Source organism: Symphodus melops (assembly GCF_947650265.1).
Source record: "Symphodus melops genome assembly, chromosome: 1".
Taxonomy (NCBI): Eukaryota; Metazoa; Chordata; class Actinopteri; order Labriformes; family Labridae; genus Symphodus; species Symphodus melops.
Genome location: NC_136691.1, coordinates 41,936,837 through 41,956,993, shown reverse-complemented (window position 1 = coordinate 41,956,993; position 20,157 = coordinate 41,936,837). Strand labels below are relative to the sequence as shown.

Here is a 20,157-nt window from a genome sequence, read left to right as displayed (position 1 = left end):
TTGAAGAGAAGGTTGGAACGGGGCCAAAGGTACAAGACAAACAGGCACAGAGAGAGCACCCTCAATATTATTACAGGACACAGGTGAGACACATCTGGTAACCACTTGTGCTGGAGACACTGTGGGAACACAAGACATGACACATGATGGTAACAAAATAAAATGCACACTAATCTGGAGTTGTGACACTATTTTATGAAGGGAATTGCCTTCTACTATAAAAGAAAAATACTTACATCTTTTTTTCTCACTTACAAACAATACACACATATCTTTTACTTATTTTACAGTATTTTGTTGCTAGTAAAATTTTCCATTAGGTTATGACCTTAAAGGCTGATTTAGCTGCAAAATAATCAATGTGTTGTTTTTAAAGCATATGAGCTGCAATGATGAGAGTAATCACCATATTGCTGCTGAAAATGGTTTCATTCAGAAAGTCGTTAAGTCACTTTGTTCACTTCTCAAGTCTGGACTTTGTATTTTCAAACTGAATCTGCGAGGTTTAAAGTTTTGTATTTGTCAAGTTGCTGGTTGAAGGCTTCATTTCCTGATATCGCAGCTAGGATGTCTCCTCGACAGCAAAAAGTCACCTTCTCTCACCCGTTTAGCGGGGGCGGATGACCCCACCCGGTTCGCCATTTCAACGTCTGTTTTCGAGTCACCTGACAATTAAGGTGGATGAAGTTTCCGCCGCAGCACATTGACAGACAGAGCACCAAAGGATAGGAAGAAGTTACTTTTGGGCTTCAAGGTAAACTGTATCTGCTTTGCTAACCTACCTTTTGTTTTGTTTTTTTAACTTTCTAAAAAAACTGAATTTAGCATTTGGATTAGAATTAGGATCCTCAAAGCGTTTTATTGGCATGTTGATGTTTGGTTGGATGAGGTTGGTCTTGGGTTAAGGACTGTTTTGAGTTACGTTACTAAATCGTGGCTCATTCAATAGCGAAACGAATGCTTAATTTTACAATTAAAACATGGATTAATGACTGCCCGTGGATATTGTTAAGTTTAATATCAGAGTCATTCCTAACGTTCGGTGACATTTGAGTCCCCATGACATATTATGGTGTATTTTGTTTACAACTGGGTCAATACTCTTTTTACAAAACTTGCTTTTGGCTACTAACACAAATAGTCTCTCAAAACAGAGAGGGAGAAATGGAGAAGGGACAGGGAGGAAGGAAGGAAAAAGAAAACATCAGAACAAATTAAACACCGGGAAATAACTTGCTTGTGCCAAGCAGACAAAGGTGTGGTTGTTTTGATATCAAAGAGGTTTGTTTTGAAGAAGAGGACAGCGGACATTCCTCTGATGAACCATCAAGGCCAGAGATCATCTCCACAGAATGCATCGGGCAGTGGTGCATTGTCAGCTATGATGGGGAGCCTTACCCAGGAATCATCCTGAAAGTTGAAGATGATGTGGAAGTAAAATGCATGCATAAGAACGGGGCCAACAATTTTTTTCTGGCCAGGTCCACGAGAAGACATCAGCTGGTACAGAGATGACCAGATTGTGTGCCTTATGAAGGAGCCACTACCTCTGAATAAGAGGTCTTTCCAGCTTGAGAAAAAACTATGGAGTTTCTTAGAGAATAATCTTGGGATCTGGTTAGGAAAATAGTTAGCGTTTCCTCAAACATCTGTTGGTTAGTAACAGTAATTTTTTTCCCTATGTTGTTTAATGGTTAGGGAGTAAATATGAAGTTTGAGGTGGAAAGGTTCCTGTTTTGGTCAGGGGGTGGGGTAGATGAATTGTATTTCTTTAATAATAGGAACTTATATGGTAATTTTGTTTATTTGTTGTGGCGGGGTTAAACACCCCCCAAAAAGTTTGAAAACACACAGGCGTAGTCGAACACTGTGATTGGTGGATTTATTTTTCACCGGCCTCCACAAGTGTGCACAATATTTACAAAAATGTGAAAAATCCAAAACAAAAAAAATAGAAAAAAAATATTTACAAAAAATATTTACAGAACAAAACTCCAACATGAGTAGTTAGCAAAAAACTTTTCTTCCTCAAGATGTCACCTCCTCTGTAACTTGACTTCCGACTCCCGAAGGTTTCAAACAGCCTTCCTTTTAAAGAAAAAGCCCCTCCCACCGGGCGTTATGATTTGCATAATATTTCTAAACTGTTACATTTTCTTATAAATGAATGGAGTTTCCACATGTAACTCCCTGTGGATGCCTCACCACTAACTTACCCTTTTTTACCTGAACCTTTTAATCACCAGACAGCCACATTTCTGTCAATATATTTAAAACAAACATTTAAGCAATCAATAATATCACGTGATTGTGATTCAGCGCCACGTCCGCCTATTTAACTGGCGGAAATGTACCGCCTCTGTTTGCATCAGAACCAGTGGGTGTGGACTGTAGCTGTTTCCGTTCAACGTTCGTGAAGCTTTTTTACGGCCCTCATGGGCGCTGTCATCTTGGAATTTTGACGTCATTTGCAACCAGAGTCTGCGCAGTAGGGTCCGGCGGGAGGAGCCCTGGCAACACGCCCCGCCCATTTAGCGTACCGCTCTGATAGCTTACGCAGCCCAGCTACGCCAAGAACTTAAGAATCTTTACGGATAGAAATTCATCTACCGACCATAGAGGTGAGTACAAAACCACCATATATTTCAAGTCAAATATCTAAACGTAGTTCATTCAGAAATTAAGAAAACCACACTTTTTATATTAATTATTGAATTTAAACGTTTTTTCGTATCCTGTATGTCTTGTATATTGCTACTGGATGCCTTGAATTTCCCTCGGGATCTACAGGTCCTTCTCAAAAAAGTAGCAAATTGTGATAAAGTTAATTCTTTTCCATAATGTAATGATAAAAATTAAACTTTCAAATATTTTAGATTCATTGCACACCAACTGAAATATTTCAGGTCTTTTATTGTTTTAATACTGATGATTTTGGCATACAGCTCATGAAAACCCAAAATTCCTATCTCAAAAAATTAGCATATCATGAAAAGGTTCTCTAAACGAGCTATTAACCTAATCATCTGAATCAACGAATTAACTCGAAACACCTGAAAAACATTCCTGAGGCTTTTAAAAACTCCCAGCCTGGTTCATTACTCAAAACCGCAATCATGGGTAAGACTGCCGACCTGACTGCTGTCCAGAAGGCCATCATTGACACCCTCAAGCAAGAGGGTAAGACACAGAATGAAATTTCTGAATGAATAGGTTGTTCCCAGAGTGCCGTATCAAGGCACCTCAGTGGGAAGTCTGTGGGAAGGAAAAAGTGTGGCAGAAAACGCTGCACAACGAGAAGAGGTGACCGGACCCTGAGGAAGATTGTGGAGAAGGGCCGATTCCAGACCTTGGGGGACCTGCGGAAGCAGTGGACTGAGTCTGGAGTAGAAACATCCAGAGCCACCGTGCACAGGCGTGTGCAGGAAATGGGCTACAGGTGCCGCATTCCCCAGGTCAAGCCACTTTTGAACCAGAAACAGCGGCAGAAGCGCCTGACCTGGGCTACAGAGAAGCAGCACTGGACTGTTGCTCAGTGGTCCAAAATACTTTTTTCGGATGAAAGCAAATTTTGCATGTCATTCGGAAATCAAGGTGCCAGAATCTGGAGGAAGACTGGGGAGAAGGAAATGCCAAAATGCCTGAAGTCCAGTGTCAAGTACCCACAGTCAGTGATGGTCTGGGGTGCCATGTCAGCTGCTGGTGTTGGTCCACTGTGTTTTATCAAAGGCAGGGTCAATGCAGCTAGCTATCAGGAGATTTTGGAGCACTTCATGCTTCCATCTGCTGAAAAGCTTTATGGAGATGAAGATTTAATTTTTCAGCACGACCTGGCACCTGCTCACAGTGCCAAAACCACTGGTGAATGGTTTACTGACCATGGTATTACTGTGCTCAATTGGCCTGCCAACTCTCCTGACCTGAACCCCATAGAGAATCTGTGGGATATTGTGAAGAGACAGTTGAGAGACGCAAGACCCAACACTCTGAATGAGCTTAAGGCCGCTATCGAAGCATCCTGGGCCTCCATAAGACCTCAGCAGTGCCACAGGCTGATTGCCTCCATGCCACGCCGCATTGAAGCAGTCATTTCTGCAAAAGGATTCCCGACCAAGTATTGAGTGCATAACTGAACATAATTATTTGAAGGTTGACTTGTATTGTATTAAAAACACTTTTCTTTTATTGGTAGGATGAAATATGCTAATTTTTTTAGATAGGGTTTTTTGGTTTTTCTTGACTTTTTTTGCCAAAATCATCAATATTAAAACAATATAAGGCTTGAACTACTTCAGTTGTGTGTCATGAATCTAAAATATATGAAAGTCTAATGTTTATCAGTACATTACAGAAAATAATGAACTTTATCACAATATGCTAATTTTTTTAGAAGGACCTCTATCTATCTATCTATCTTCTTTAACTCTGTGGGTTATTAAACCTTTTATTTTTGGCAAAAAACGAACTAAAACTCTTTTTAGCTAAGTTAGCAACATAAGCTGTGAACAGATCTAACATATGCTGGTGAAAATATGTTATATGATAGAAAGAAGTGGTGCACATAGTACTAAAGTTGTATCTGCTGTCAGTAGTCACTTCAGTTCTATGTACATTTACACAAAAAATGAGTATATGTGAGAGTTTATGTTTCTGTGCATAACTGTGGAGTTGGTAAATGAATCTGTTTCATTAAGGTTTCTGTTTGTATGGACCTTTTCTCTGGTTCTTTTCCTTGTCTAAGATGTTTATCTCATTGTTTTTTAATATCCTCATTTTAGACACAAGGAAGAAGAAAGATGGCTGATACAGATACCCCTGCCTGATGGTCTCCCTTACTTTGTTCTCCTCTCGGTGAACACCTTTGGACTGTGGAAGGAAGAGAGCATGCAAACTCCTCACAGAGAGACTCCTGTCAGACAGGGATTCAAACCAGTAACCTCCTCACTTTTATAACTGAACCACTGTTCAGCCAATGTGTTATACATAAAATAAAGTATTCATTGATTTAAACCTTTTCTCTCCTGTTTTAAGCTGTAAAAATATAGAATGTCTCATGTTCTTGTAGGGCAATGACAGAAGTCACAGCTGGGAAACAAATAGCTTTAAAAGTACTTCAACACTCGAGTACTTAACATTTAATGTAGGTTAGTGTTAAAGACAGCATGCACATAAAGACAGTAAAGTGGTATGATACAGACTGAGAAGGCAATTACATTATTATATTTTATTCAATCACATGAAATGTAACACTAGTCTTGTAACTTTAACAAATACAGGTTGTGCTTAAAAACAGTGTGGTATTTTAAGCTACTTTCTTTCACTTGATTGTTCAGTTAGATGGAGGTAGTATTTAAGGTTTTTGTGGGTTATACAGGTTTGAAAAAGGCAAATGAATGCACAGTATTTTAAAGTTATAGCAGATAACAAAAAGAAAATGTGGCTAATAAGAAAAACCTCAGTATTAAACAGCCTCTCTTTTCTTCCATTCATCTTTTGAATGAATTGTCAAACATTGCTCAGGAGATGCGAGCTGCATCCTCTGTGGCTCAGGCACGACAATCGGCCCACTGTTTCGCATCAGACCGCCGTCCAGTGCTGTGTAAGATCAGACCAAACGGTAAGAGAAGCAGTGCTCAGGTCCTCCAATCCGCCCCGTCTTACAGAGCAGGCTTTGGAGGGGGGAGCACACCAGAGAGGACGAGCTGCAAGAGAGAGAGAGACAACATGAGAAAAAGGAAATCCTCAGTTTAATGTATAATATGTTGGTGAAAACAGGGAAATACCTATTAAAAGACATAAAATCTTCATTAATGATTGTAGATGCAAAATAAAAAAACATTAACATATAATTTTGGGAGAAACGTGATCTTTATGCCTTCTTTTATTGAGCCTGTATGTCTCCTAACCACTATAACAAGCAGCCTGTTTTTGTAGTCTGTCAGGTTTTGTCAAGTTATAACACAATTTATTAATAAGCGTCATTAAATGTACAACATGATCAACTTGTGATTATTGGATTGGTAATGTGTGTGTAAGCTCATGCTGAATATTTGGCAGGTTTAAGCAGCATGATGCTCGGTTAATATTATATTACACCACCGCTGATTGTTTGTGTTCACCTTTCTGTTAGTCTCTTAAATCAGACGTTATATTAAATCCGAGCTTACTTTAGTTTTATCCTGATATCTAGAGAAATATTCTACCTCATTATACAGTATTATAAATATCAGGCTGCATGGTGACATGTTAATGTCTGTATAACACACTCTTTACACAGACTGTAAACATGTTCACATTAGTAATGATACAGGACTGTATCGACTCCAAGCCCTATTGTCGCTGGAGAGGAAAACCCTGGGTTCGGTTTATTTGTATGACGCGCTGCTCGGAAGCACAGACTTCAACCAAATGCGTTTTTGTGGCATTTAATTAAAAGAGTGTCGTTGTTTCACATACAGTACATTGCAGATCAGTGTACACGTTTATGGCTGTATTCCAGTGCTGAATGAATGAAGCGAACGGTCAACAAAAAACTACGGCAACCCCCGGCCCCCTCTCTCTCCTACAACTTTTCCAATTCACAAAAAAAGGAGGTGAGCCTTATAAAAACTCCGCCCGTGAACACGTGACCTCGAACCCTGCACGTCACCACACAGTCGTGAGTGACAGGCCCCATTACCTCATTTATGGCTCCTACAAGGACAGATTTATAGTATTTAGCTTTGTTTTTGTCCTTGATACTTTTAAAAAAAAACCTTACCAGACCTATTTATTATTTACTGAAACATAACTGTACAGTCAATGAACGGCATCTATGAGCTGATTTTAATTACCATGTTTTTTATTTTAAATACAATTTCACTAACAAAAATAATATAACAATATCAAGAAACACAGTATGTCAGTTCTTAGGTTTGCTCATATTAATAAGTAAAATAAAAAGATAAATCATGCCTAACTAACCTAGCCTAGACTGCTAATATGTTAGCTCGCTGATAACACTTTAAGCAATGACACATAAATCACACTTTATTACTTACCGTAAAAACTGCAAAGATGCGTTAGAGTCCACAGGTCCGTGACATTAGTTTACTGCAGAAAAAACAGCTTTCACCAGCTCAGAAAAGACGAAAAAACTGAACAGAAAAGCTCCGTGGCGTCTTGGCTTCACTTCACGACGTAACGACTTATTTACCCAGAGCGCTACGCAAGATCAACGGCTGTCAATCATCGCCATGTATGACGTAAAATCCCGTTTTTTAACCTCAAATAACTTATTTAAAACAAACTTCACAGAAAAATGAGCACTTGAACACCATGTAGGGTGATAATATCTAATGATCACAGCAGAGTTTAGGTCTGGAAAAAAATTATGTGACGAGTATTTTAACTTAACAGTTTGACCCACATCCCGTTTGTTATCATTGAGGAGGCGGGGTTTATTGAAGAAACACTCCTCAATGTCGAATTATGTCTTTAATGACAGAGATGAAGGAGCCCTACAATAATACAAACGATTGCAGGATAAGTGAATAGTAATAATTCCCAAATGTGACCATACAATATAACATAGGTCATAACATATTACAACATTACACATAATGTGCAACCGTTGTATTCATTCCGTTTTAAAACATTAAACATTGGACTTACATGAATTAGGCTGAACGGCACAACCAAACACCGTGTCATGAACGTAACCATAGCAACCAAAATGGCCGGTCCCTAACTGAGCCGATCATAGTACAATACTACATTGCCCCCTAGTGGCCAGTGATAAATCCTACATTTATGACCTATACTGCAGCCAGTCAGTAGGGGGAGCTCTAAAAGCTTCACTCCACAAGGGACCTTACCTTTACAGTCTATGATCAGAACGGGAAGCCGCGGAGCGTGCATCCAACGCCCTTAATAGTGAGTGCGCTGAAAGTTGATATAAATGTATGACACCCTTGGTCGCGCTATGGAACGGGAAGGGAAAGGAGGAAGATGATGTGTTTAATTGCGTGATAAGGAGCATTGGCAGAGGGGAAAGTTTGGTGCGCGTGTGTGTCAGTGTACGTGCTAGCGTGTGTGTGCGCCTGCACTCAGTGATGGAGCCACTCCCTCACATTTAAGATCCCCAGTAGCTTCTGTGTTAAACAGTAGCTACTCTTCATGGGGTCTCCATATTTAGGGTGGTTGCCTGAAAGGCAAACCACACTACTACAATAGGTCATATTATTATTATTATTATTCTCTTTATTATATCCTCAAAACGGGCCACGCTACTCCTCCCACAGCGTTTGCGCCACACACACAAGAAAGGTATCAAAATGACCGGCTTGGCCCCAAATGTGTGCTATTACTTTGTGGAAACCTCGGCCACACGGTTTGGACACAAATCGCGTTTAAGTGACAAAAATGGAACATATTTGTCAATCGCATCCGGAAGTCATTGTTGCTCGCATATATAAACAAACTACTTCAAAATAAAGCTCCGACTGTCCTGGTTAAACAGTGTATAGCCTGTATCGCCAGCTTTTACTTTGAAGAGCTTCAAGGAACAGAAGTGTGTGTTTAAGGGTGCGTGCTGTGTTGTCCGCTGTCATAGACACCGGACAGTCTGTATTAATATATGTAGTCATACGATTTATTATAAATCCCACTCTGTTGTAAGAGAGCGTGCGCGCGTGTGTGTGTATGTGTGTGTGTGTGTGTGTGCGTGTGTGTGTGCGCGCAGTGGGGAAAGACGGAACGCGCGGTTTGGAAACAAACAGAAACACAAGCTTTACGTCTGTCGGTCGTCTATCCCATTACAACTTTAAACTTTTTGTAGTAGCCTAATATATGTGCACGCATTAAACTGTGGAGTGTGTGTGCTGTTGTGCATGTTTGTGTGGATTACGTGCGCTGTGAACTCACGTCAGGAGAATCCTGCACTATACACTGTATTTTCTACAACAACGTGAGCACTGGGCTGCATCAGGAATAAACAATAAAGACATAGTGCTGCATTTGCACAGGCCGTGTAATCGAGTTCCATGTCTCTCTCTCTCTCTCTCTCTCTCTCTCTCTCTCTCTCTCGCGCGCGCGCGCGCGCGGCACCGTAATGCGTTGTACAGATTTGCCGTTTTTACGAGCAGCTCCCATACAATGTAAAGGTGAATGATCGACACTTGCACCTTCTACAAATTGTTTTTTAATTGATTGAGTGTGATTTCAAAGTTCACATATGCTGTGTGTGTGTACATTGATTAGTTGTTGAGCTTGTATTATTAAGCTCAGTAGGCTACTTTTGAGATTGAGTGTGCGTGCGTTTGCTGTGTCAGTGTGTGTGTCAGTGTGTGTGCGTGCATGTTTGGGACAGCAGTAAGAATGGTGCCATCTAACAGCTACAACAGAACTCTGTCCCACTGAAACAATGATGTCATCACTCTAACTGACCTGCCATTCAGACTGGGACCACACTCGCAATTTTAAAACATGAGTGAAAACTGAAATTCTGGAGTCAGTTAGAGTGAGAGCCCAATGTGTGTGTATGTGGTGCGTGACTGTCAAACAAACAATTTGTCATTGTTGTCAAACAAAACAGCTACGCTAAAAACAGCCACTTTCTCCTCTAACTTACAGCACTTATGTGTGTTGATGTACTTCATCTTAAACCTGCAATATGCTCTTTACATAAAAAATGATTTATCTATCAAGGAACGGAAGTGTGTGTTTAAGGGTGCGTGCTGTGTTGTCCGCTGTCACAGCACCGGCATAATGTGGAAGTACGACGAGGACGCGCTAACAGTTTTACTGCAGTATAACTCAGAAACACGTACACAGACGGCAACCACCCTCACAATTTCTGTTGGAATTGTCTAGTTTCATTGACAATATTTCCCTAACCCTAAAATTAATAGATTATAATATCCCGAGCTAGACTAATATCATTTTCTGATAGTTTATAAAGCCCTCCTTCAGATCAAATGTTGAAATCATGAACATTTTGACATTTTTTTATGAAAAGGTATCGAGCTGAAAGGGCACCGAAAGCAGGAATGACTCATCATTCTTTGTAAATGTGTGTGTGTGTGTGTGTGTGTGTGTGTTTTAAGAGAGCAGGTTCGAAATAGAGCTATATGGCAAGTGACTCAATTACACTGAGAAAAGTCAAAGTTGAAGAAGAGAGATGAATTTAAGAGAGAAAGACTTGGTTATCAGGAGGGTTTCATTACGAAAAGGATATTTTAATACAGACCAACGAAAAGAGGTTAGAGATGGAAGAATCTAACCAGACTTTTTATCTTACAGGAGGAAACTATCCGTGACCAAGAGGTAAAGGCAGCTGGATGTGTGTTAAACAAGGCTTTCTCAGCACTAGTCCAAAAACATGAACGGTAGGTTTTCTGAATTATTTCTCCAACTTAACCATCAGTAGCGCCATGATTACAATGAATATATCGTCTTTACAGTATGGACACTCCTCACTCTGCTGGTGGTTGCTGCACTGGCTCAGTGCCCTCTAGTCACAGCAAGTCCAGGCATGTCCTCTCTTATTTATCCAATCTTAGGATGAAAAAGAAAAGTCACATTTTCTTTGATATAAAATACATACTTTTTAATGTTACAGATGCACGACCTGTAGCAGGTACATCCATGTATTTCTGTGAGAAGCAAGGATGTGCAGCCAACGTGACATCTGTGTATTGCAGCGATGAACAGCTCTTGAACAGCAGTGTCATCCCAGATTGCACAGGCTTTCCACCAATCAACAGTGTCTGTAAGCATGATGGCCGTGCCTTCGCTTTCATTAATACCGATGGTGGTTGTGATTTTGAACGTGAAGGTGAAGGTCATATTGCATCAAAAAAATGTCAAGGTATTTATCTTACTTGCTTTTTTTTGCATACATCTACATTCTGTTTTATGAGCCTTGTTTGTTTGTTTGTTTGTCTTTTCCTCTGAATTTTCCTGAAAGTCATTAAGGTTACATTTTAGTTTGAAGGCTAAGTCAATACCCCCTGCACACATGACTTAATGACAAGATGACTTGCACACAAGTATCCCTGGTCTAATGGGTTTAAATAACCATGTAAATAAGATCTTTATGTATTTATAGTGTTAACTCTCAGTATCTCAAAGGTGACATGATTATTTAGTCTTCTGTAATTTTGAACATTCAGTAATAGTGTTCACAAACTGAAATGCAGCAGAGTTTTTTTTGTCAGTAGACTGATTCAGTCCACATCCACATGTTAGCTGTTGAAGCTCTGCTGTCAATGTTTTGCTGGCTTCAACTTTCATTATCCCCTTCACAAAAAGTAATGAGCCACATACTCACACAATGAGCTGTAGCTACTCTGGTCAGCTCAAAAAAGGACTTCACGTTTTGAACTGATGTCCATAGACGTTTAATCTTCTTTATATCTTTGAAGTCAAGGAACACCGTGAAAACTAAAATAAAAAGGACAAATACTGTTTTAAACTCTTCATGTCATTATTTACATAAATTACAAATTCAGGTAAACAGAGCACTACAAACTAAAACTTTACCGTGTGCGCCTGTATGACCAGCAGTAGAGTAGGAATCGTTGTCTTATTTCACTGTTTTTTCCGACCTCTTGACTCTTTTTTCTCCCTCCGTTCCTTAAGTTTCTCTCGTCTTCTCCCGGAATAAATCTTGCACTTGTTGTCATGGCAACCCATACACAACTCTGTAGCGCCAGCTACATGAGCCTCTCTATCTAAATGTTTTGTCATGGAAATGTTTCTGTTCACTTTGCCCTCATTGGTAGTTTTTTTGACTTTCCCGTTTACAATATTACAATTCCACAGATTTGCCTGATACAAACAAAAAGTAACATTGTATACAAATCAATCAGCTTTTATGGTGTCCATCAGCTAATGGCATTCAGTCAAATAATACTTCACTTCTCGTTTCCCCCACTAGACAACAACACAATTTGTGCTTTAGATAGAGGTAAGCTTTCCTGCAGACACATACTTTGCATCATGTTACTCAGTGTTTTGACTCACCCTTGACTTATTTTTCTCTCTCGTATACCAGTCACTGGATCTCCAGCCACACATCTGAGTGCTTTACTCATTGGTGTTGGAGTTGTATGTAAGTTCTGAACAGAAGCAAATCTGTTGAATTTTTCTTGCTTCCACCTTAAGTCCTCTGCTTGCTAATGAGCTAAAGTCTCCAGAAGACAATCATTAATATTTCTTTCATGTCAACAATGTCTGCCATTTTATGCTGGTTGTTAGATTAGAGAAAACATGCTTTTGGCTACTAACACAAATGGTCTCTTCTCTGCCATCCTTACAGTATGTCCTCTTGCTTTTACTAAGTACTCAAATGCTTGTCTAACAAATACTAAAAATCAGGTAGGGATACTTTTTTTATCATGGTTTTTTTAAGTCAACATTGTCATTAATATCCATCTCTTGGTTCCATCTCTTAGCAGTTGTAGGCCTTGTTGCCTTACTTTTGTTTGCCATAATCATCCTCAAAAAGAGACTAGGTAATGTAAATACATAATTATTGTACATACAATCATTTAATACTTCACACTTGCATATCCTGATTTTCAAAATGAATTTGTTTCAGAAAACATATGTTGACTACACTACTAAGAGAGATTGAAAACTCCACAGAAAGTAGTGATAGGTAAGTGAACATTAAATTGGATCAAATTATGTTCAAATGTAGATGTAGTTATTCCTGATCTGTTTATTTTTCTCAATCAGAGAAACTCTCAGTGGTCCTGGCTTGGCTGACAATGGCAACTTCTTCTTTACAATCCAGATGGAGCTCCTGCCATCCTAATACATGTATAGTCTTATTTGTCTTAGATTGTGTTATAGAAATGATAATGATGAAACATGGATGGGAAGCCCCAAAGCTACAGAACCCCCCTTTCATCCAATTCCATGCATTTCTTTTTTTGTGTGTGGTATATTTGACATGAAAAGGAAAGGACAGGATGACACATGCACTTTACCAAAGTGATAAAGAGTTAGATCCACTGAGAATAACCCTTGTGTGTACATACTTCCACACTAAGGCCTTGTTCACACTGCACCTACAAAAATCAGATTTTTAGCACATCCAGATTTGTATGTGGTTTGATTGTTTGCCAGTCTGAACACAAAAAGCCACAAGATCTGATTTTTCCAAATCTGATTCCTACAGATCCGACTCGATCTGAACGACTCGGTTGTTTTAATGCGTCTTCTGTGTGACTCTCAATGCGACGCCATCGGAAAAAAACTACGACGTAGATCTGGCAAGTTAATTTTGATAAGATAACTTTGGTCGATGAAAGAAAAACGCAAGAATCAAAACAAACTGAGCGTAACCTGTTACCATAGAAATCAATGTGGATCAGACCACATCAATATGGACAGGCAGATCAGATCATGGCAATTCGTAATGTGGACAGTCAGTCAGATCGGATACTGATCAGATTTGGGGGAAAAAAATCTGATTGAAATGGGCTGCAGTCTGAACGAAGTCTAAGTGCAGCTGTAAAGACTGACAAGAATTACACCTTGATGTAAACGGTCAGTCCTTGCCTTTACTTGAAAAGTTTACAAAAACTTTCTGTAAATGATGTCACAGCTCTTGTCAATCAGATTTATGTCTTTGAAATATTGTGTTTTCACATTTAAAAACACCCAATAAGGTATTCAAAATGTCTAACACATGCTGCCTTCGATTTTATTAATGTTCAAGTGAACATCAACACTTCCCTATTATCTCACTATTATCTGTCACGAACACAGGTTGAAAAACAGGGGAGGAGGACCCAATTGCAGGTAAAACCAAAGATTTATTTAAACAAGACAAAAGAACAGACTTACTCAAATAATAAATCCAAAATGTCAAAAAAGAGCCAAGAGGAGAAAAACAAAATAATGTAATCCGCAGGAGCAGGGAGACGACCGACATGTTACACCAACAGACAACACACAATGAACTGACAGAGGGGAAGGAACACAGAGACTAAATAGACAGCGGTAATCAAACACAGGTGAGTCTGGTTACGCAGGTGAGGACAATCAGGGCAATCAGACAGGAGGGGAACACATGAGGAGCAAAGAACAGAAGACAACTACAAAGTAAAATGTGACACTGAAAACACAATCTAAAATACAACTAAAACAGGAAACACTTAAGATTAGAACTTTCATACAAATCCGAAAACACTGGGGAAAAATGAGAACTAAAACAAGAAAAGAAATCAAAACAATCATAAAGCTTGGGCCAGTAGTTCATCTATTGGGCTACTTTGCAAGCTCAATAGCCATGCTATCAAACGTCTTTTGCTGGCCATCACAATAAAAATAAAAATGGTATCATTTTAAATTGGGAATAATGTTAACATACAAAATGTTAACATAAGATTTCAAAGCGTGGCAGCCCATTTTAGATTATATTTTATACGGAAAACCTCAGATCCAACATGATCAGTCTTAACTTGTGCCTCTCGGTGTCTAATTTTATTACTTTACTTTCTTTGTGATTCATAGATTAGTTTGACATTTTTAATGCCCATAGGCAGTATCTTGGTATACATGTATCTTGTTTCCAGTATTTTCCCTTTTTTTATAGCCTATAGTTTGACAAAAAGTGTTTTTACATTTAAAACAGGCCATTTTAAAAGCTATAACACATGCTGCATTTGATAAAAATGAGTATATTTCTTGTATTTGCAATTATTTTGTAATCAAATCGAATCGAATTTCATAACATTTACATTTAAAAAAAACAAAGTGGATTTGTGTGAGCATAATAACCTGTTTTTGCAGAACGACTACTGAACTGATAGTTGTTTTAAAGATGGATCCCCACCACTCCACACAGTAAGATACAGTATGTATTGAAGTATCAGTGACCTTAAAATGAAATATATCACATCTTCTCAGTATATATTTATATCAGGGATATCCAAACGAATGCAATATATACTATCTATTAAAATAAATGTTTCTATGATATTATTATGTGGAGAAAAGAAACTGAATTTATAATCTTGTTCTTTGTAATAAACTGTAAACTCAAGTCTTCTGTGGTATGGTCATTCCCAACTTTAGACCAGCAGGGGGCAGTCGAGAGTCATGTTTCGTGTCCGGTGGCGTACTGAATGGCATGCTTGTATGTAAAGAGGCTGGGCAGGGACAGAGAAAACACACAGGGCTTCTTGCTGCTGGAGGAGTGCCTGTGCAGTTGTACACAACGCAGATTTTGGTGTTAATAAACAGTACGTATATGTTTCTTTATCGCTTTTGTTTATGTGAGAGGGGGATTCGACTGTTTAAGGTCAGGGTTTCCTGCAAGGACTGTCTGCAGCAACCAATCTGAGGAGAATATTGTTTCTAATCGACTACCCAGAGGAGAACGAGTGGCTGGTGGTAAGACTACTGTCAGTCTGTTTCACCTAGTGCCGATCATTTGATGGTTAGTTAATGTGTATGTAAGCCTATACCAGTTAAAAAGATCATGTTTAGATGTGTGTGTTTCCAGCTGTTCGACAGGTGAAAAAAATTGCAGGTGCGCAATAGTCTACCAACAGCTCAGATACAAGGCTGTTATTAGACTTAAATAGACAACTGTTTTTTAGTCTCCCACACTAAAGTTTATATTTAAAAAAAGACAAGTAAGACACTATATTCTAATATGGGGTTGGACAATGGCTTTGCTCATTTAACTCCCACCTTTAAATAATGAAATTCTTGTTTGGGATTATGTGCTTGTCATCTAACCAGTGCACTTGTAGGACAGTTGTGTGTCTTCTGTCGGCTGGGGAAACGTCTCGTTGTATTATTCTGTTGTCTCTTAATGAGGAAGTTTGTTGTTTATGTGCCACAACTCTTTCTTTTACTTTAACTGAGAAACTGGAAGTCCTTCTAGTTTGATGGGAAATGAGGCAAGCTCTTTGAAGCTTGTGCAACACATGGACAGTGGACAAGGAAGACATTCAAAGAAAACATGATAATAATAGGCCTAATGGAAATCTGTCCATAAGTGCCTGGTGTGAATGAGTGTAAAATACAGCTTAAGACCTTATCACATTGCTGTTGACATCTGGCTCACTTTGACCTTTTGTAAACCAAATCATACAGATGCTAAATCCCTCTTGGGTAAACCTTTAGTTCATCTTGTTGTAGTTTTTCCCAAATATATTGTTTTTGCACGTTATGAGATCCTGCACTGACCAACCCTTCATTTTACCTTCATGAGATTCATTAACTGTCACATTATTATTCTTCTTGGCAGTGGAGTGCTACATTTCTCTTCCTGGTAGTGTGCAGTCAGACTCTCACTGTGAAATAGCTTTGCCAGTTTAAAAACAGGAGATCACTAGTGATTTGTGCAGTATACTGGTAGATTTACACCTGTTTGACTAAACTAATATCATATCCTTTTAAAATAGTTTACTGAGTACTGAAATATTGTGTTTCAAATAAGGAGTTTTGTTTGTGATGAGAAGTTTGGATGTTTATTTGATCTAGTTTTCTTGTCTCTTGAGAGAAGCACATTAAATCATCTTCTGATCTTGAAAAAAATAAAACGGTTTCTGTAGAAATGACTCAGGTGTCAGAAATGTATAGTAAAGCAGCATCATTTGTTTGCCTTTTCTCAAGTTGACCAATACAAACCACTCCATCTTAAAACATCATGACAGAACCATCCTGAATGTACCTGCTAAATTGTGCACTACATTGTGACCCTTTGCATGCTGTCGTCCTGTGGGTCTATTATATCTGTATTGCAGAATGCTAATAGAGCCACATATGTCAAAATATATTGTGATACTAAATTTATCACGCACACTGGATTATTACTGTTTTGGAGATCTTTAAAATTAGGGCGATAGGTGTAACACACAACATAAGGCTGTGGTTTCTTATAGGAGCTTCCTGTTTGTTTGTTCCTCATTTGACTGGCCGGCAGGGGAGTTGGTCTCACTTGGGTCAGGTTGGTCAGCTTGCCACAGAGGATTTTTGAAAGGGAAAACTCATGTAAATCCCATCCTATCTCCTTGGGACAAACACCTGAGCTCCAGTGTTATGCTATCTTCTGCCCTTGCACTGATGCATTGCTTGTCAGAGTGAGCAGCACCTGTGTTTTTCCATTTGAGTGGCAGCAGGAGTGTCACAAGGTTGTAGAGCCAAAACTTTATCAACACAAATCATGCTTGTACTCTGTTGGATAATAGATAGGGATAAGCTGGTGATGCTAATTGCAACATTTATACATTTATGTGTACTCATGAAAAACAGAGACACCTTTTATCGTTTTTCTGCTGTATGAGCTTCTTGTGAAGAGGTAGCAGGACAAAATAACAACTGTGGAGTTTTAGTGTAGTCCTGTGACTATGGGTCAAAGAGCACTCTGTGTACTCTGCGTATACTGCAGCATGGGATCCCAGTTGTGACAGGACCAAAATAAGAGGCATATGAGGCTCGTTAAGACAGTTACATAAGTCAGCCTGAACAGTTCTCAGCGCTCTGTCTGATTCTTGATAGTGTTCTGACTGCCCAATGTCACACACACACACACACACACACACACACACACACACACACACACACACTCTGGTGTGGCCCTGTTGGATCTGGTTACATTAGGGATGTTGTGATTAAGTCATTTCTCACTGTATTGATAATGAAATCTAGGACCTCCTCTCCTCCTCATCTTCACTCCTATCTACAGAGTGTTGTATGCTGGGTCAGAGAAGCGCTAATGTGCCCTGTCTTAGGTGCTATGAGATGAAAGTATGGCAACAGGGTTTGTTTTCTCTCTTTTCTTTCTAATCTATGTCAGTCTTTTCTTGTTACCTTTGCCTTTCTCTGCTCAGTTACATTTAGTCAGATAACTTTAGTTTTAGTCAAGCACCGCAGCAAGTGACAGCGCTGATTTTAAGATTCTTGGATGTTCCCAAACAGCTTTAAAAACCCCATCATCAGTCTTATTGGATTTATATGTTTGGGTTTACATGGGTTTATTTAGAAAAAGTTGTTGGATGACCTAAAATACAACATGTGGTTTGTTGTGCAGATTCTGAACGGTTAATGGGGGTTATGTTTTATGCTGCATGACTATTTCCACTGCCAGCTCCTCATAGGTTGCTACCAATGATTGCTCAGGATGGAAAACTGAAGGAGACATTGTTTATGTATTACTTAAATGAAGAATATGTTTTTTTTCTGTTCTGTGTTACAATTGAACTGATGAAACAAACATGAACTGATGTTTACTATCCTGAATTCTTATTCAGGATCTGATTTGTAAAGCATTTGTTCATTTTGCATCCGAAATTAGAATTGATGGTAGTCAGCCATCATTTGAATCAGATGCTGTTTTCTAATGGTCAGTAGTATGAATCAGTGCACAGATAAAGGTGATGGGTGCTTCGGATCATAAATCCTAAACATGACAGTGGGCAGTTCACTCACACAGTCACACAATGTAACACTGGATGGTTTTGCCTCAACACTTCTCTTCAGTTGTGTCGGACCTCTGCCTTCCTCTCTGTCTTTTATCTGTTTTGTTGTCCTCATTCATCATGAGGCTCCACTCATGTCAGCACATACCACATACTACTGATAGCTACCAGGACTTCATAGTTCACTGTCTTTATTTATCACTACTATGATCATTGTTCAGCCAAGGTGAAATAAAGAAAATGAAACCTCCTGCACATAATTATTTAATTGGAAAAGTTAGAAAAAAAACAGTCATGTCTTACCCTGAGTTCTCCATATGTAAGTTATTATGTTAATTGTAAACTGTTCTCATTGTTGGTCAAACAAAAAAGACTGACATCAATAAAAATATGACAATATATTATAAACTTGTTTACAATTACAAACACAACAAACTCCTGTATAATAATCTCAGCTTTTCTTGTTAGACCTGCAGTCAGCACAATCCCCTCTCTACCTGTGAAATTATTTAGTCGATGTTTTTGTCTTTGCTCCCGCTAAAGTGAAAAAAATCCAGTAAATAATTTAAGGGTCGCTCCACAGATGTTTTTTTTGTGTGTGTTTTATAACTATCTTATGTCAAGAACAATAGCTTAGGTAACAATCTGTAACACCTTGCTTTGGGCTTTCGACTATGATTAGCAGCCTATATTGTACAGCCTTAGGTTGAAGAGATTCAATTGACTGGAATGATCTGGAACAGCTTATTAAAATACACAACCGAATGTTGTTTCGCTAATCAATTTGAGCGGATCAGAAACCAGGAAACCAGCTTCTGGGTAAGGTATTTTGATTCTAGATGTTTTCTTGATCAGTCACAACACTGTATTAACACAAACCTATGTAATTCTTCGAGATGTGACACGTGAGTTAGGATATCAATCTAAAACATATAATCAACTGTTTCATTCCTTTTCCAGTTTTTTTTAAACTATCTTTGCATTTACCCCTCCACCCCCTCTGGCCTCACATCATGTTGGCACCAGCTTTTAGCCAAAGGAGGCCTTCGGCTGTAATTGTGCTTCTCTTTACAGTCCATTGGTCGGTTTGAGGGATACAGGCAGAGCGATTTGTTGGCAGCCATTCAGGAATGTAGATTTTTCTGAGGTTGTGGTGTTTGTTGTTGATTCTTGTTGTTGTTGCTCTGACCATGCTGTCTGACCATGCAAATCTCCTCTTACTCCTACAATTGATTGGTAAGAGAATAATAATCATTCTTCCTGCAACAATATTCAAAGATACCTGTCCGTCACTCTGGTGGTTAAAGGAGAGGAACTTTGGACTTTAGGGCATGGCTGAGTAAAACAGAGCTGGGAATGACTGCGATGGACAAGTCTCTATCTTCCTCTCTCTGTCATGTGACCATGATTGCAATGGGCTGTTAGTGATGTTGTAAACTGAAGCAGGCTGAGCAGATATCACTGGTGGTTGAACATAATAAGCCTGCTGTAATGAGTCCTTGTCTCAGAGAATGTCGAGCTGTAGAGATTATCTCTCCATCAGGGCAGCCTGTCCCTGCCTCGGTGTCTTTGGAATATGTCATCCCCGTTTTCTCTCCATTCACTAATCTCTGTGTGCCCCCCCCCAAATCCTTCACTTTACTCATGTGACTATGGAAACTGAGGGTGACCTCTTCTTCTTCTTCCTCGCCCTCCTTCTCCTCCTCAGTGCTTCTCATACTGGGTTGAA

General features: G+C 39.1%; 2 protein-coding genes across 8 annotated transcripts in view; both read left to right on the top strand.

Annotated features, from left to right (window-relative positions):
* The first annotated feature begins 310 nt into the window (after positions 1-310).
* Positions 311-12,668, top strand: LOC306833682 (uncharacterized protein). 4 transcript variants are annotated; one of them, XR_013780403.1, is made up of 8 exons: positions 10,242-10,367; positions 10,443-10,511; positions 10,601-10,849; positions 11,921-11,950; positions 12,038-12,094; positions 12,302-12,360; positions 12,438-12,497; positions 12,584-12,643. XR_013780403.1 is itself a non-coding variant. In XM_079359127.1 (7 exons), the coding sequence occupies exons 1-7, from the start codon at positions 10,361-10,363 to the stop codon at positions 12,595-12,597; spliced, it is 486 nt and encodes a 161-aa protein (XP_079215253.1). In that variant the 5' UTR covers positions 10,242-10,360; the 3' UTR covers positions 12,598-12,643. The 4 variants fall into 4 exon arrangements, 2 of the variants coding, with proteins under 2 accessions (XP_079215253.1, XP_079215252.1); XM_079359127.1 differs by lacking the exon at positions 12,302-12,360; XM_079359126.1 differs by lacking the exon at positions 12,302-12,360 and having other exon boundaries at positions 12,438-12,668.
* Positions 12,669-13,895: 1,227 nt separating this feature from the next.
* Positions 13,896-20,157, top strand: part of pip5k1bb (phosphatidylinositol-4-phosphate 5-kinase, type I, beta b) — a 31,408-nt gene continuing 25,146 nt past the window's right edge. The window contains exon 1 of one of the 4 annotated variants that reach the window (XM_079354796.1): positions 13,896-14,009. The gene's annotated coding sequence lies outside the window, so the exon portion shown is untranslated. Of the gene's footprint in view, positions 14,010-15,134; positions 15,437-20,157 lie in introns of those variants that run through there. The other 3 variants (XM_079354795.1, XM_079354793.1, XM_079354794.1) reach the window with 3 other exon arrangements.

Bases quoted from the DNA above. Each gene is read 5' to 3' on its own strand.
- LOC306833682 (XM_079359126.1), top strand. The intron at 10,512-10,600 runs GCATGTCCTCTC...TTAATGTTACAG, and splicing joins TCTAGTCACAGCAAGTCCAG to ATGCACGACCTGTAGCAGGT. The intron at 12,095-12,437 runs GTAAGTTCTGAA...TCCATCTCTTAG, and splicing joins CATTGGTGTTGGAGTTGTAT to CAGTTGTAGGCCTTGTTGCC.